Genomic DNA, 16,863 nt, shown 5'->3' on the forward strand with positions numbered 1-16,863 from the left:
TTTAGGACGGGTTGGTATATTTGTTTGAGATCCCGGGGGCCTCGGGTGAGTTTCAGATGGTTAACGGATCATTTTTGGACTTAGGAGATTTTCTTATGTTGGGCTGGTTCTGGTGTAATCGCACATGCGCAAGGCTGACCGTAGGTGCGAGCAATGGCGAGCAGGTGCGGGGCTAGGGGAATTGGCCAGTGGTCGCAGATGCGACGTGAAGACCGTCGGAGCGGAGTCACTTCTGCGGAGGAATGAGCGCAGAAGCGGAAAGGCCTGGGAGGCCTGTTAGTCGTAGAAGCGGACTTGGTCCACAGGAGCGGGTGCGCAGAAGTGCTCGTTGGCCGCAGAAGCGGAAGCGCAGATGCGCGTTTGGGTCCGCAGTAGTGGACGTGCCCGGACTAAGTTAGAACCGCACCTGCGATGGAAATTCCGCAGGTGCGGAGCCGCAAATGCGGCTGTGGACTTGCAGAAGCGATTTTGCTGGGCAAAAAAGGGGCAATTCCGAGGGTTTATTTCATTCTTCATTTTGGACATTTTGAACTCGGTCTAGGGCGATTCTTGAGAGCATTTTCAAGGAAATTCTTGAGGTAAGTCCCTTGTGCTTATTTTTTTTTATTAATAATCTTGTTTCCCTATTGATTTTCCCACCTATATTATATGTGTTGAAGCTGGAATATGGGAGTTTGAGGCTAGGGATTTGGAGAGTTAAATTTGGGGATTTATATGGCGGCATGATGTTGGATTTTGGTAATTTTGGTATGGGTGAACTCGATATCGAATGGGTGTTCATAATTTGTGACTTTAACCCGATTCCGAGACGTGGGTCTGAATCGACATTTGGGCCGAATTTTTGATTCTTTGCTAAAGTCGTAGTTTTATTATTTAAATTAGTTTCTTGTAGTTGTATTCATGTTATGTAATTGCTTTTGGCTAGATTTGGGTCATTCGGAGTCAGAAAATCAAAGGAAAGGCATCCTTATCGATTGATTGAGAGAGATTTTAGGTAAATGACTTGTCTAACTTTGTGTGGGGGAAATTCCCTTAGGATTTGGTACTGTTGTAACACTTTGTGATATGTGAGCGTCGTGTACGCAAGGTGACGAGTGCGTACACGGGCTAATTGTAAAAATTTCGGTTCTTGCTGAGTTGTTTTCTTTTAAATTCCTTAATTGAGTTACCTTAGCATATGTAGTGATCATGTTTAGCCTAGTATCGCATGTCTATGTGCCTTAACCCTTACTTGCAAATTTGTGCAACATGCTTAGTTGAATTACCTGCTTCCCTTGATTTAAATTAAAAATTTTAACTGTAAGTTTTCTTGCCATAAATTCATTGTTCCTTCGATTATCTGCTGCATATTTACTTTGGGACTACAAGGCAGTTCCTCGGGAGATCCCCCTGCACTGCATATTTACTTCAGGACTACGAGGAGTTTACTCGGGAGATCCCCTTGTACTGCATATTTACTTTGGGACTACGAGGCATTTACTCGGGAGTTCCTCCTGTCTTGCATATTTATTTTGGGACTACGAGGTGGTACCTCGGGAGATCCCCTCTTGTCTTGCATATTTACATTTGGGACTACGAGGTATTATCTCGGGAGTGCCCCTGTTGTTTATTTCTATTTACTGTGCTGATATTTTCTAAAACTTCTTATTGTTTAAATTCCCAGTCAGTTGAAAATATTATTATATCTTCTGTCTTACTTTTCTTTTAAACCAGTAGGGCCCTGACATGACCTCGTCACTACTCTACCGAGGTTAGACTTGGTACTTACTGGGTACCGTTGTAGTGTACTCATACTACACTTCTGTATAATATTTTTATGCAGATCCAGGTTCTTTCCACCAGACCAGATACCAGTGAGTTGGCCCGCACGTGGAAACTTCAAGGTATATCTGCTAGCGTCCGCAGACGTCGGAGTCCCCCTCTATCCTTACTATGTTGTTTTTCCTTATTTTCGTTAGACTCTGATGTATATATACACTTAGTATTTCCTCTTAAAAGCTTGTGACTTATTTTCATCGGGTTTTGAGAGTTGTAAAATATGGATTTGCAGTTTGATATTTATATATATCATGTGTTGAATTGGAGTTCAATTTATTATTCATTTATTCCGTAAATTATTAGGCTTACCTAGTTTTAGAGACTAGGTGTCATCACGATATCCTACAGAGGAAAATTTGGGTCGTGACACATTGTTAAATCTGTAGCAACTTTTAAATAAAGACTACATTATTTTACAATTTTCAAGGAAGAAAATATTCCTCATTTTAACATGGGCAACTTAGAAATCTTTCTAATTTCTCCATGTTTGTGAAGAAAGCCTGTAAATACATAGCAGCACCAATCCATATAAAAAACAGATCTAAAAAATATACCAAACTAACAAGAATAAACCAAATCAATATTATTTTTTAACAAATTCAATTGTTTCTAAGACGAAACAAATAAAGACTTAGGTTTAATTAGGTTATACATGCACAAGAGAACAACAATATTTTTTTCAAACCTAGGGTTTGAAATAGCAGAAAATCCCTAAATTTTGAAAAATCAAAATCGATAAAGGAGTGGGTGAGAGTGAGTGTGTGTGTGTGTGTGAGAGAGAGAGAGAGAGAGAGAGAGAGAGAAACTTACCTGAAAATTGAGTGAGGTGAAGAATTCGTTGTTGGAGTGGAGAGACAGAGGGAGAAAATACGAAATAGACTAAGAGAAAACTAAAAGGTTATGTAAATAATAATAAAACTTTCCCACTACTTCCGTGGGAAATCTCCGTGGGAAAACTTTTTCATAAAGCACAAAAAATTAAAATTTAAAATTTTTCGTTCACACAGAATTTTGTGGCAATATTTGAAAATGTTTATTTTTATTTTCCCACTGTTTTCCCTGGAATTTTTTTTTAGTTTTATATAATTATTTTTTAATGACTTTACCCACTAAATCAGAGGGAACTAAATTACGCGTATTTTTACGCAAAACCGTTCCCACGGATAGTCAATGGGAAACGTTATTGTTTATTCGTGAAAAAAGAATTTCACTTTTCCCATTGAATTTCGGTGGGAATTGCCACTAATAAGTTTTCCGTGAGAAAATGTTGTGTTTCTAGTAGTGAATGCTATTGATGTTGACATGATATATTTCTAATGGAAAGTCTTTTGATCTGCAAATGGTTTCTAAAGGATTACCCAATATTTTCCAATAATTAGGAAGTATTTCCTCTTTATAATTTTCTTAAAAATAAAAGAGTTATAATTAAGAACAACCAATTTTCGGCCAAGTAGAATCCTCTTATCCCTAAAAGATTCTATTAAACAAAGTTTAAAACTTTGAGTTCGTGCTATTCAATTCTACCAAACTCTAAACTTCTTTTTCAAGTAAATATAGAGTAAAATGGCACTAGTTAATATTTGCAACCATTAACCATAAATGAAGCATGAGAAATGAATAGAAATAGACCAACCATTATATATATTTAATGGCAAACACCCATTAACACTACACCCATTTAGGGTACACAACCTTAGTTTTTAAAGTTAGCTACTTATAATAGAATACAAAATCAAAGTAATGAATAAAGTTTTCAAACTTACAAAGAGGGTAAAGTCTTGAATCCTCTCTCAAAAACTCCCAAAAAATAATGGTGTATTCAATGCTCTAAGTGTAGCCTCTATTTTTTAACAAGTTGTTGCACAAAAACCCTAGTCATTCTATTTATAACAGTACAAAAGTCGTGGACAAAAAGTGACAAAAATGACCCTGCAGATAAAGTCTGCGACCGCAGAATTTGCCGCAGAAGGCATTCGTGGACCGCACATCTCCCTTTTCACCACAGAACTGATCACAGAGTTTTCCAGTTTTTCATCGCATTTTGGTTATGCAGTCCGCATATTGGTTTCGCGGCCGCATATCGTATCACATAATCATCTTAACTAGAAACCATGTTGCATTTGTGCGATCATTATGCGATCCGCATAAGCATTTTGCGACCCCAAAATGAATCGCATATTTGACTCTCAGATACTGGGATGGTCTGTTTCACTCTGCGATGGGTCTGCGGTCCGCACATCACTTTTGCGGTCGCAGACCTGTTGCATTTCTATCTTTCCATTGGTTTTTGTCATCTTTTTCATATTCTTGGTTCTTCAAGTCTGGTTTCTTGCAAAACACCAAAACTAGATAAGAAATGACTTATAATGCTTTAAAAGAAGAGCTAAAGTCTATGTAATTAGTATCGAAAGTGCCACATTTCTACGGCACATCAACACCCCCAACTTAGACTATTGCTTGCCCTCAAGAAACTAAAAGTTCACCCTACTAAATACAAATCTGCTTCCGACTGATCACAAAACATCAATGACTATGAATGGTGTTGACCGTTAGCTAACAAGCATGTAACTTTCTTTATTCACCCTTCTTTGAATACAAAAATAAGTTAAATGTTCAAATAATCAGTTTGTGATCTTCGAGCCTCAAGACCAATGACGAAATGTTACCAATAGCTAGATATGCACTTGCATCCTACTTTGAGAAGCCTAACTTCTGCTAACTCTTGCAATTCATGCGTGCTCACAGCAAAGAAAATCCCCAACATGACAAATATGTATCGGGGGTACAATCAAACACTCTTGCACTCAGAAACAAGGCTAAGTGCCACAAGTGTCAGTCCATATGCTTGCCCTTATTTTAACTCATTGTTATCTCATGAATAATTGGTTGTAGATCAAAAAGAACTTTTTACGGGTTGTAGTGTAGGCCTCGGGGAAGTTTGGATGAATATTTGAGAATATAATGACTGTAACCTCCTTTACTAACACACAATGCCCTTGCGGAGCTGGTTCCTGGACTTGTGAGCTGCTGGCCTCACCTGATGATGGTTGTGTGGTCGTAGTGGTAGCCGCGACAACCATATCTGCAAGATAGTGTGCTATAGCTGTCTGCACATCCTCCTCCTCACCCAGTTCCTCTGTAGAAATAACAATCTGTTTATCTCTGTTTTCCCTCTGATCATCACCCTCAACAAATATCCGTTCCTCATCTGTTTCCTCATAAGACTCTCCAGATTCCTCATCTGAATGATCATCGATATGTGCAACGGAACCCGGAGCTTGTGAGATATCAGTACCATGTGCCTCCTCAGCTGACAGGAGGTTTGTGAAATCCAAATCAAGGCTTGGTACGTGGGAGATTCCAGTGCCCTTCTCCCCTTCCACCGGAAGAAGAGTGGTCAAGTCAAACTCCAGTGTCTGTATCTTATGCAGCTCCAACTTTAGCTCAGCTACATCCTTTTTGAGTTGAGGCATGTCCCATGCTCCACCTTCTCAAGACGAGCTTCAAAGTGCTTGAGTCGATCCTCATGTGATAGATGTTGCTTTTGGAGATCACTTACTGGGGTTTGGATCGGGGCTAATGCCTGTCGGATGAGTGTTGGAAGTTCTTTTGTCAGTTTGTCTACTTTGGTATTTGCATGTTATGCCAGTAGACCAAGCTTGAAGAGTGCAGGCAGTGAGACAGATGGTGTCGCAGTTGCTGGTCTAGGAGCAGATGTGGAGGTAGCTAGTGCTAAAGCAGTCTCTGGCACTGATGAGGCAGAAGGTGTTGCTGAAGCGGACGAGGCCGGAGGTATAGTAAGTGATTGGTATGGTGGATCTTCAACTACCTTCTTCGAAGAATAATTTTTCCAAGTGATGTCAATGTCATGAACATCTTTACTATGCGGTCATGTTTGGGGAACAGAGGAACCTCTGCGTCTTCACACAAAGAATGGATTAAGCATGGAAAAGGGAGCGAGGTTTCTTTCTCGTTTTCCCGAATCTCAATCTCAGGAAATATGAGCTGTCCCAAAATCAATCTTGATACCCGACATGATGCAAGCAATGAGGATTGCCTTCTCTAGACTTATGTCAGTCTTATTTCTCGTAGGCATTATACGAGAACAAACCAAACTTAGCCAATACCGGCCTTCTTGGAAGAAATCCCTCTTATGAATCTTCTGGCATGGTGCAATCCATGGTGGAGTTCCCTTGGCTATGACAGGGGCTACCCAAGCACACTCAGATTCCTTATTTGCAATATTTGCAGCAAATTCTGCCATGCCTGGTTCCCAAGATTCGAAATATGTATCATTGATTGAGTGTGGATCACAAAGTATTTCAACTCCTCAGACTAAGACAGAGTTCAAGTATATACAGTTTCTCTTTTGTTATGAGTTCTTGGATGCGACATATGCAGCATAAAATTCCCTAACAATTGTCTCATTGTCACGACCCGGAATTTCCACCATTGGGACCGTGATGGCGCCTAACATTTCACTTGCTAGGCAAGCCAACATTAGAGAATCATTAAACAAATCCTTATTCCATTCAGTAAATGACAACAATTAGCTAAGATGAAATATAGTGAGTGCGGAATAATATAAAAAATTTATTAACTACTACCACCCGGATCTGGAGTCACAATTCACGAGCATTCTAGAATTCACTACAAGTAATAGTGTGAAAGAAGCAGTAAAATAGAAAAGATGGATGGGGACTTCGAGGTCTATGAACGCCGACAGATCTACCTTGAGCCTCCGGATAGCGGGTTCAATAGCTATAATCTCGATCAACCCGAGCCGGTACCAAAATCTGCACAGAAAGTGCAGAGTGCAGTATCAGTACAACTAACCCCATGTACTGGTAAGTGTCAAGCCTAACCTCGACGAAGTAGTGACGAGGCTAAGGCAAGGCACCTACAAATCAACCTGTACAATTTAACAATGTATATACAAATAACAGTAATGAAGAGCTAAACAGGAAATATCAGGAGGGGAAAATATGCTGGGGGAAATACGAGATGAAGAACTACAACAGAATTGTAACTGGAACAGTCAATATACTATGAATCAACAGGAATAATGAGTACAGTAATGGAAAAATGCACGGCATCACTCTTCGTGCTTTTACTCTCAAACTCACCATAAAGTCAATAGAAACGGCACGACATCACCCTTCGTGCATTAACTCTCATATCACGGCACGACATCACCCTTCGTGCACGGCATCACCCTTCGTGCATTAACACTAACAATAGAGCACAATATCACCCTTCGTGCATTAACACTCACAATATGGCATGACATTACCCTTCGTACATTAATAGTCTTCATTACCATAATGCAATGAACAATTAACAACAAGGAGATAGAATAACATGTACAAGCCTTATTTTAACATTTGCTTCCACAATATCAATCTCAACTTTGAAATAAATACTCAATTTTCACCAGGAGATCCGTAAACATGATAAGGACGATAAATTTAACAACACTAGTCTAAACACGTAGCAATTAGGCATAGGAAAAGACAATATGAGAGAAACGGAAATAAAACCGGGAAAAACAGGTAAATAGGCGGCGCATAAGTACTCGTCACCTCACATATACGTCGCTCACATGAATTTCACATAGCAAATAATCTGAGGTTCCTAATTCTCTCAAGTTAGGGTTAGATACAACACTTACCTCGCTACGAAGGCCACTTAATACTCAATCACAGCTTTTCCTCTAGAATTCACCTCCAAACCACTCGTATCTATTCAAAAATGACTCAATAATATCAAATATTACTAAAGGAATCAATTATATTGCATAAATTTAGATTTCCCAAATTTTCCTCCAAAAGGTCGAAAATCGACCCCTGGCCCGCTTTGTCAAAACTCGAGGTTCGGACCAAAATCCATTTACCCAATCACCCCCGAGCCCGGATAGATTAGTTTTGGAATCCGACCTCAATTTGAGGTCTAAATTCCCAAATTTCTGAAATCCCTAGTTTCTACCCAAACCCCTAATTCTACCATGAAAACTGTAGATTTTAGGTTGAAAGTTTATGAAATGAAATGGGTAATTGAAAGAATATGATTTAGAATCACTTATCAACACTTTGGGGAAGAAATTAACTATTGAAAATCGCCTCTAGCCCGTTTGTTTTTATGAAAGTTGGAAAATGGCTTATTCCTATTCTTGATTCTGTTTTATGCACTGGGCGACAGTGTGCATCGCGTTCGCGAGGCCACTGTCGCATTTGCGAAGAGTATAGGCTGCCAAGCCTTCGTGTTCGCGAGACCTTTCTCGCATTCGCAAAGGTTACTCCCCCCTGGCCTTCGTGTTCGCGAGACATTGCTCGCGTTCGTGATGAAAGAAAGACCAACCCTCTCCCAGGTCCCAAATGCTTCGCGAAGGGTAAATCCCCTATCACTCCGCGTTCGTGCCCAGGCCTTCGCGTTCGCGAAAAGTAAATGTCAGCCATTCCAGTTTCTACTTTGCGTTCGCGAGAGTGCCTTCTCGAACGCGAAGAAGGAAACCAGAAGGCATCAGAATCTGCAGAAAACCAGATTTTTCCAAAGTCCAAACATCCTGTGGCCTATCCGAAACTCACTCGAGCCCTTGGGGCTCCAAACCAAAAATGCACACAAGTCTAAAAACATCATACGAACTTGATCTCGTGATCAAATCGCCAAAATAACATCTAGAACTACGAATTTAGCACCAAATCAAATAAAATTCTCAAGAACACTTTAAAATTTCTATCTTCACCACCGGACGTCCGAATCACGTCAAATCAACTCTGTTTCTCACCAAATTTCACATATAAGTCATAAATATTATATTGGACCTATACCGGGCTCCAGAACCAAAATACGGACCTGGTATCAATAAGGCCAAACATCAACCAATTCTTAAAATCAAATAAATTTCCAGGCTTTTAATTTTCATCAAAAATTCATAACTCGAGCTAGGGACCTCCAGATTCGATTCCGGGCATACGCCCAGGTCCCATATTTTATTACGGACCCACCGGGACCGTAAAAATATGGGTCCGGATCCGTTTACTCAAAACGTTGACCGAAGTCAACTAAATTCAACTTTTAAGGTAAAAATTCTTATTTTGTTTCAATTTTCAACATAAAAGTCTTCCGAAAACATGTCCGGACTGTGCACGCAAATCGAGGAGGGTAAAATTGAGATTTGTAAGACTTAAGAGCGCATAATCGAGTTCTAAAATATAAGATGATATTTTGGATCATCACACTCGTTGTACTCCCCCGGAACCTTAGTGAAGAACTCACATCCCCGCTTTTGGATGTTTTCTAGCATATGGGGGTAGTGTTCTTTAAGTCCGTTCAAACTCAGCTGCTTTTCTTCGAAGATCTTTCTTTTTTCTAGGCCATCTCTGTACAGATTCCAAGAGCCAGTGATCCTAAACCTGAGATCCTCACCACTCTTTCTGCGTGCTTCGGCCTGGAGGTCAACTGGTGGCACAAGGTCAAGCTATGCCTCATCCTCTTCAGACTTGGAGGCAGGCTCAGATGAATTTTTGGATGTACCAGGCCATTTGCGTTGTGATTGTTGTGATTGTGGGCTTATGGCTGCAGCCCGTCTCTTTCTTTGAGTAGTAGGTGCTCTCGATACTAGGGATTTCTTTTGTGACATTCCTAATAATTAACGAGAAATGAGTACATGGTAAGACATTTGTAACATATGGCAAAGAAATGAGAGACACAAAATGTTCTACGGAGCACTTATGTGATCGTAGAACAACTCTGCGGACCATAAACCACAACGCAAAACATTCCCTATCAGAAGCAAAAAGTTTTACGGGCCGCAGAATGAGTTTGCGACCGTAGATCGATCGTATTTTAAACCTTGAAACTTAGCTTTTCTCTGCTTATATCTGTGACCAATATGCGGTCCGCAAACCAGTCCTGCAGCCGCAGACTCAATCGCATAGTTATTTCCACAAACACCTAATCATGCAATGATTCTGCGGATCGCAAATCGGTTGTGCGGGCCGCAAATATCATCTGCTCCACATAAAACTCACGCACAAGCAATGATATGCAACACTAAGTAGCTAATGCACAAATTGTGAGAAACAATTGCACACACTCAACATTAGGTTGATTTCATGCTCAGCCTAACAATAACCAATGCACATTGTCAACAATCATCACCTCCCATACTCAAATCAGTTCCCTTATCTCAAACCCCATAATTTTGATTTGTCCACAACAATATTTTTTATATATATTGTTTAAAGTAGATACCCAGTACAAGAAAAAAGAAACAAGGTAGAGAGATAAAGGTATCATGGATGAGATAAGAATTTATACGACTAAAATCAACTGGCAATCGCAAATCACTAGAGCAAGAGGAAGGTCAGAAATTCACATACCAGATCGTCTTTCGAAGGTTTTTCAAGCCTCTCGGATGTGAATCGTGCGAGAAATGTGATCCTTTCTCTTTTTCCTCTGCTTTCTCTCTTCTTCTTTTTTTATGTTATGTCTTGTTTTCGTTTTTGGGTGTTAGAAGAGATAGATGGAAATGAGAGAGAGAAAGAAAGTAGGGTTTAATACCTGAGGTTTTTGCGGTGAAATTACCATCACGTACCCAATTATGCGGCCGCATATGTGTTTTGCGATTGATTAGTACTTGGGTGGTGTGCAACAGATGTGCGGCTCACTTCTGCGGTCGCATAACCATTTTGCGGTCCGCATAAGTTAAATTTTCTCCGCATTTTTAAGGGCCAATTTGTATGGTGTTCTGTGTATGTATGTGGCCATTATGTTGTCCGCAAACTCATTATACGGCCGCATATGTTGCCGCAGAACAACAGATGAAGCTCAGTTTGCTTTTCTTCATTTTTCCTCTGCTTTTGCATCCCATTTCTTTGTATTTTGGGTAACATGCACTCTAAACACACACATCAAACTATTCAACACTCAGTGGTGAGGATTGGTACAGGACCATCCTTGAGTGCGAATTGTTCTACGAGTTGACTTTCTCCAATGGTTCCGAGGTAATGCTTCACCCTTTGGCCATTTACTTTGAAAGTTCGAGTCCGGTACTCGGATTCTAATTCAATAGCACCATAGGAAAATACATTCATAACTTTGAATGGGCCAGACCATTTGGATTTGAGTTTACCCGAAAAGAACTTTAATCTTGAGTTGAAGAGTAAGACCAAGTCACCGAATTTGAATTCCTGCTTCAAAATATTCTTGTCATGAAGAAACTTCATTCTTTCTTTATACATGGTTGCATTATAATAGGCATGGAAACAGAACTCTTCCATCTCGTTGAGTTGTTTCATCCTTAAATTAGCAGCTTCGGCCCAGTCAAGATTTAACTTTTTCAATGCCCACACGGATTTGTGTTCAAGCTCCACTGGCAAGTGACAAGCCTTATCAAAAACCAACTGGTAAGGTGAGGTGCCAGTGGGTGTCTTAAATATCATTCGATAAGCCCACAATGCATCATCTAGCTTCTTTGACCATTCGGTCCTATTTGCATTAACAGTTTTTTCTAGACTGTTTTTGATCTCCCGGTTGGAGACTTCAACTTGACCGCTTGACTGAGGGTGATAAGGGGTGGCCACCTTGTGCTTAACTCCATATTTTTTGAGCAACACGAAAAAAGATTTGTTGCAAAAGTGAGAACCACCATCACTAAGGATGGCCCTTGGGGTTCCAAACCGAGTAAATATGTTCTTCTTCAAGAAGGCGGTTACACTTCTTGCCTCATTGTTCGGCAAGGCAATTGCCTCGACCCATTTGGAGACATAATCTACTGCCACCAAGATATATGTCATGTCGTATGAGCTTACGAAGGGACCCATGAAATCTATCACCCACACATCAAAGATCTCGACCTCCATTACAAAGTTTATAGGCATCTTACGCCTTCTAGAAATTGACCCCTGTCTTTGACATTGATCATATGCCTTGACCATTAGGTTTGCATCTTGGTAGATCGATGGCTAATAATAACCACATTCAAGCACTTTTGCAGCAGTACGGTTTCCACTGTGGTGACCCCCAACTGGGGAGTCATGACATACTTTGAGAATTTTAGTCACCTCATCTTCTATAACACAACACCGAATAATGTTGTCGGTGCAAATCCAGAACAAAAAGGGTTCCTCCCAATAGTATTGCCTACACTCCCGCAAGAACTTTTTCTTTTGATAAGCTTCTAATCCGTCGGGGACAGGGTCACTAACCAAGAAGTTAGTGATGTCGGCATACCAAGGGGTTGAGGTGCTAGATATTGCCAATAGGTGTTCATCTGGGAAGGCATCATTAATTTCAATATCTTCTTTTGGTCTTCCTACCTCTTTAAGCCTAGATAAGTGATCTACAACTTGATTCTCTGTTCCTTTCCGATATTTGACTTCAAAGTCAAACTCTTGTAGCAAAAGAACTCACCTAATCAATCTTGGTTTAGCATCCTTCTTCCTATAAGGTAGCGGAGAGCAGCATGATCTGTGTAGATTATCACTTAGGATCCAAACAAATAGGCCCGGAATTTTTCAAAAGCATAGACAATGGCAAACAGTTCTTGCTCAATTATAGTGTAGTTCATTTGTGCGCCATTGAGTGTCTTGCTTGCGTAATATATATGATGAAGAATCTTGTTATGCCGTTGACTAAGCACTGCTCCAATAGCCACACCACTGGCGTTAAACATGAGTTCAAATGGAAGAGACCAATCGGGTATGACAATAATAGGTGTCGTGGTAAACCTTGCTTTTAATTCCTCAAAAGATGTTAGGCACTTCTTATCGAACTCAAATTTAGCATCCTTTTCAAGGAGCTTGCACATTGGACTTGCAATTTTTGAAAAGTCCTTGATAAATCGCCTATAAAAACCGGCATGCCCCAAGAAGCTACGAACACCTTTGACCGAAGTAGGAGGAGGAAGTTTGAAAATATCTCAATCTTTTCCCGATCAACCTTAATGCCTTGCTTGGAGATTTTGTGGCCAAGAACAATACCCTCGTCCACCATGAAGTGACATTTTTTCCAATTGAGCACAAGGTTTGTCTCCTCACATCTTTTGAGCACTTGCCTAAGATTGTCAAGGCAATGCTAAAAGGAATCACCAACTACAGAAAAGTCATCCATGAATACTTCTAAGAAATCCTCCACCACGTCGGAGAAAATCGACATCATGCACCGTTCAAATGTAGTCGGGGCATTGCATAGCCCAAATGGTATCCGGCTAAAAGCAAAGATCCCATACGTACATGTGAATGTCGTCTTCTCTTGGCACTCTAATGCTATGTTGATTTGGTTATAGCCGGAGTAACCATCCAAAAAGCAATAAAATTACCTTCCCGCTACCCGATAAATCATTTGATTAATAAAAGGCATAAAGAAATGGTCTTTTCAAGTAGCACTATTGAGATTTCGTTAGGCCATGCAAACTCTCCACCTGGTCACTGTCCTCATTGGAATGAGTTCATTTTTGTCATTTTGAATCATGGTCATGCCTCCTTTCTTTGGCACACATTGCACCAAACTCACCCACAAACTATCGGCAATGGGGTAGACAATCCCGGCATCCAACCATTTTATGATTTTTTTTCTTTACCACCTCTTGCATGGAAGGATTTAACCTCCTTTGATTCTCCATGCTAGGTTTTCTCTCTTCCTCCAGTTGTATCTTGTGTTCACAAATTCCGGCGAAAATCCCTCGGATATCCACTATAGTCCAACCAATGGCCTCTCTGTGCTCCCTCAAGGTATCCAATGAGTGTTCAACCTGCACATCATTCAACAAAGAAGAAATAATTACGGATAAAGTTTCATTAGAACCAAGAAATTTATACCTTAAGTGCGGCGGAAGTGGATTAAGCTCAAGTTGTGGTGGCTCGACAATTGAAAGCTTAGTGGGAGGAGTGAATCTATTCTCTAAGTCAAGAGAAAGCTTTGTTGGTGCATAAGTGTAGGACCCAAGCCCTTCCAACCCATTCACCAATTCCACATATCATTCCATGTCCTCACCATCAAAATTCATCAAAATAGGCGCCAACACCTCACCAAGACATTCATCTTCCATCTTTACCTCGCTGATATCCTCTACCATATCAACAACATCAATGACTGAGATACTGTCGTATGCATGTGGCAACTTCATACCCTTGCTTTCTTGAAAGGTAACTTCTTCGTTGTTAACCCGGAACTTAATCTCATTTTGTTTCGCGTCCATGAGTGTTCTCCCGGTAGCAAGGAACGGTATCCCCAAGATAATAGGGATCTCTTTATCAACAGCACAATCGAGAATAACAAAGTCGGCAGGGAGGAGAAACTTCCCCACTTTCACAAGTACATCATCAACTATTCCCACCGGTCACTTTATTGAATGGTCGGCCATTTGCAACCTCATACTTGTAGGTCTAGGAATTCCCAATTCCCCTTGCTTGTAGATAGCAAGGGGCATTAAGTTGATGCTAGTCCCATTATCACAAAGGGCTCGTGCAAAATCACGCAATCCAATAGTGCATGGAATGGTGAAAACTCTCTGGTCCTCTTTCCTTTGGACGGTGGTTGTTGCAATGATGGAGCTTACTAGGTGAGTGACATTCACCACTTCAGTCTTGGTGGTTTTCTTTTTAGTGATCAAGTCCTTAAAGTACTTAGCAAAACCCGGCATCTCTTGAAATGCTTCCATAAATAGAATGTTCACCGATAATTGCTTGGGATGTCATAGAACTTATCGAGTTTGCTATCATCAACCCTTCTAACTAGTCTTTGAGGGAAATGAGGGGGAGGTCTAGGAATTTGTGCTATAGGTTTTGGTAGATCTATTACCTTTTACTTAACCTCTTCACGACTCACTTCTTGAGCTTTCACCTTCTTCAAGAGTCCTACAACTTCAACAACATTTGGTGCCTAAACTTCTTGTTCAGAATTTTCCATTTCGACCCCTTGTCTATTCTCACCTTGAAGTGTTCTCCCACTTCAAGTTTTAATGGCCATACAATGAGAGGTTGGGCCACTCCTACTCTCTTTTGGGTTTGCAATAATATCACTTGGGAGCGTGCCTTTTTGCTTCTGATTTTGTTCTCTTGAGAGATCCCTCATTTGCATCTCCAATTTTTGAATAGATACGGTGTGAGAACCCACTAGCTCGGTCATAATTTTCATTGAAGTGTCGGATTTCTCTTGATTTTGCAATACTCTATCAAGCGTGTTTCCCAACTTGGACTCACTTGAAGAACTCTCCTTCCAATGTGGAGAGTTAGAATATTGCGCCTTAGGAGGAACATAGGGGTTTGAACTCCGATTGGAAAGATTGGTGTTGTTGTTACTCCAATTTCCTTGATTTGAACTACCTTAGTCGTTTCGCCATTGTTGGTTGCTTTGCCCTTGCGGGTTAGATATCCATTGGTGTTGTTGTACCAAACCTTGGTAGGGTTGTCTCTGATACCCTCCTTGTGAATTACTGACATAATTTACTTCTTCGCATTCCTCATTTGACATTGGTTGCACGCCTTCCACATCATTCACCTTTTTTGTTTGGCTTTCCGTGAACATTTTTGTCAACACATTGACATTGGTTGCAAGCCCGGCAATTACTTAGTCTCTTTCTTGGTTCTTCTTAATCATGCTGGTTAAGGAGGGAGTACCATATGCAATTCTACCTGTGGTGTCTTCCGTGTGCCAAGCTTGGTTATGTTCGGCCATCTTGTCGAGGATTTGTGTGACCCTTGCAAATGTTTTATCCATAAATGATCCATCCGCAGCATTTTTGGCTATGGATTGATTCATAGGATCCAAGCCCATATAAAACTTCTCCAACAGAATATTATTTGGAAAGCCATGATTCGGTGACCTCACCAAGTATAGCTTAAATCTATCCCATGCCTCATGGTGGTGCTCTCCCGGTAGTTGCTTGAAGAAGAAAATTTTATCCTGAAGCTCGGACTTCTTGCTTTGTGGGAACTATTTTTCTAGGAAAGCTCGGACAAGTTCGGCTCAAGTGTGGAAGGAATTAGGAGGTAGATTTTGGATCCACTGTCTTTCCTCTCCGGTTAAAGAGTACTTGAACACCCTCAACCTTAGGGCATCATCCGAGATATGATTCTGCTTATGCAGTGCACATACACCCAAAACGTTCCTAAGATGTTGTGTCGGATCATCATCGGTGGAATTTCGGAAGAACCCCTCCGTCTTTAGCATCAGGATTAGACTGTGTTCCACTTTGAAGGTAGAAGCATCAACTCTAGGAGGGACAATGGCGTTTGTAATCCTCAATATACTCATCTATATCCGCAAACACATTTTCTTCTTCCGGCTCGCCTATGTTTAACTAATGACACCAAGCAAAGTATGATGGAAGAGAAGAAGACGTAAAGCAAAGCACACACTAGTTAGTAATTTCAAAACCGTATTCCCCGGCAATGGCGCCAGAATTTGATACGCTCAAATTACACCTATATAAATGGTGTAAGGTGGTCGATGTCAAATATAATAACCCAACTAGGTTGGGGTCGAATCCCACAGGGAATAGGTGTGAAGATATTACTTGGGTAGTGCGAAACATAATTTGCGCTGTAGTTCTACTCCGTTAGCTCAAAAACAGTTTTGTAATTGTGAATTATCAAGAGAGGCTATTTAGTAAAGGAAATTGATTAATTTGATTAAGGAACCAAGGTTGTTTCCCCATAAATGGAATGGAATGCTATTGATGTTGAAATGATATATTTCTAATGGAAAGTCTTTTGATCTGCAAATGGTTTCTAAAGGATTACCCAATATTTTCCAATAATTAGGAAGTATTTCCTCTTTATAATTTTTCTAAATATAAAAGTGTTACAATTAAGAATAACCAATTTTCGGTCAAGTAGAATCCACTTATCCCTAAGCGATTCTATTAAACAAAGTTTAAAGCTTTGAGTTCTTGCTATTCAATTCTACCAAACTCTAAACCTCTTTTCCAAGTAAATATAGAGTAAACTGGCACTAGTTAATGTTTGCAACCATTAACCATAAATGAAGCATGAGAAATGAATAGAAATCGACCAACCATTATATATATTCAATGGCAAACAC

The 16,863-nt window shown here is 40.3% G+C and overlaps 1 protein-coding gene across 1 annotated transcript; it reads right to left on the reverse strand.

The window, feature by feature from the left end:
• Positions 1–11,783: 11,783 nt before the first annotated feature.
• On the reverse strand, positions 11,784–14,461 carry LOC138900297 (uncharacterized). Its single transcript, XM_070187021.1, has 7 exons — positions 14,197–14,461; positions 13,874–14,145; positions 13,400–13,570; positions 12,703–12,894; positions 12,360–12,607; positions 12,232–12,261; positions 11,784–12,147 (listed from the first exon to the last, which is right to left on the reverse strand). Exons 1-7 carry the CDS (start codon positions 14,459–14,461, stop codon positions 11,784–11,786), a joined length of 1,542 nt encoding a protein of 513 aa, XP_070043122.1.
• Positions 14,462–16,863: the final 2,402 nt, after the last annotated feature.

The sequence above is a fragment of the Nicotiana tomentosiformis genome, chromosome 10 (genome assembly GCF_000390325.3).
Source record: "Nicotiana tomentosiformis chromosome 10, ASM39032v3, whole genome shotgun sequence".
Classification (NCBI taxonomy): domain Eukaryota; kingdom Viridiplantae; phylum Streptophyta; class Magnoliopsida; order Solanales; family Solanaceae; genus Nicotiana; species Nicotiana tomentosiformis.

Bases quoted from the DNA above. Each gene is read 5' to 3' on its own strand.
- LOC138900297 (XM_070187021.1), bottom strand. From the start codon at position 14,461: ATGCCGGGTTTTGCTAAGTACTTTAAGGACTTGATCACTAAAAAGAAA. The intron at 12,895-13,399 runs GTAAAGAAAAAA...GATTCCTTTTAG, and splicing joins ATCCTTCCATGCAAGAGGTG to CATTGCCTTGACAATCTTAG. The intron at 12,262-12,359 runs GTTTGCCATTGT...GCTACCTTATAG, and splicing joins ACTATAATTGAGCAAGAACT to GAAGAAGGATGCTAAACCAA.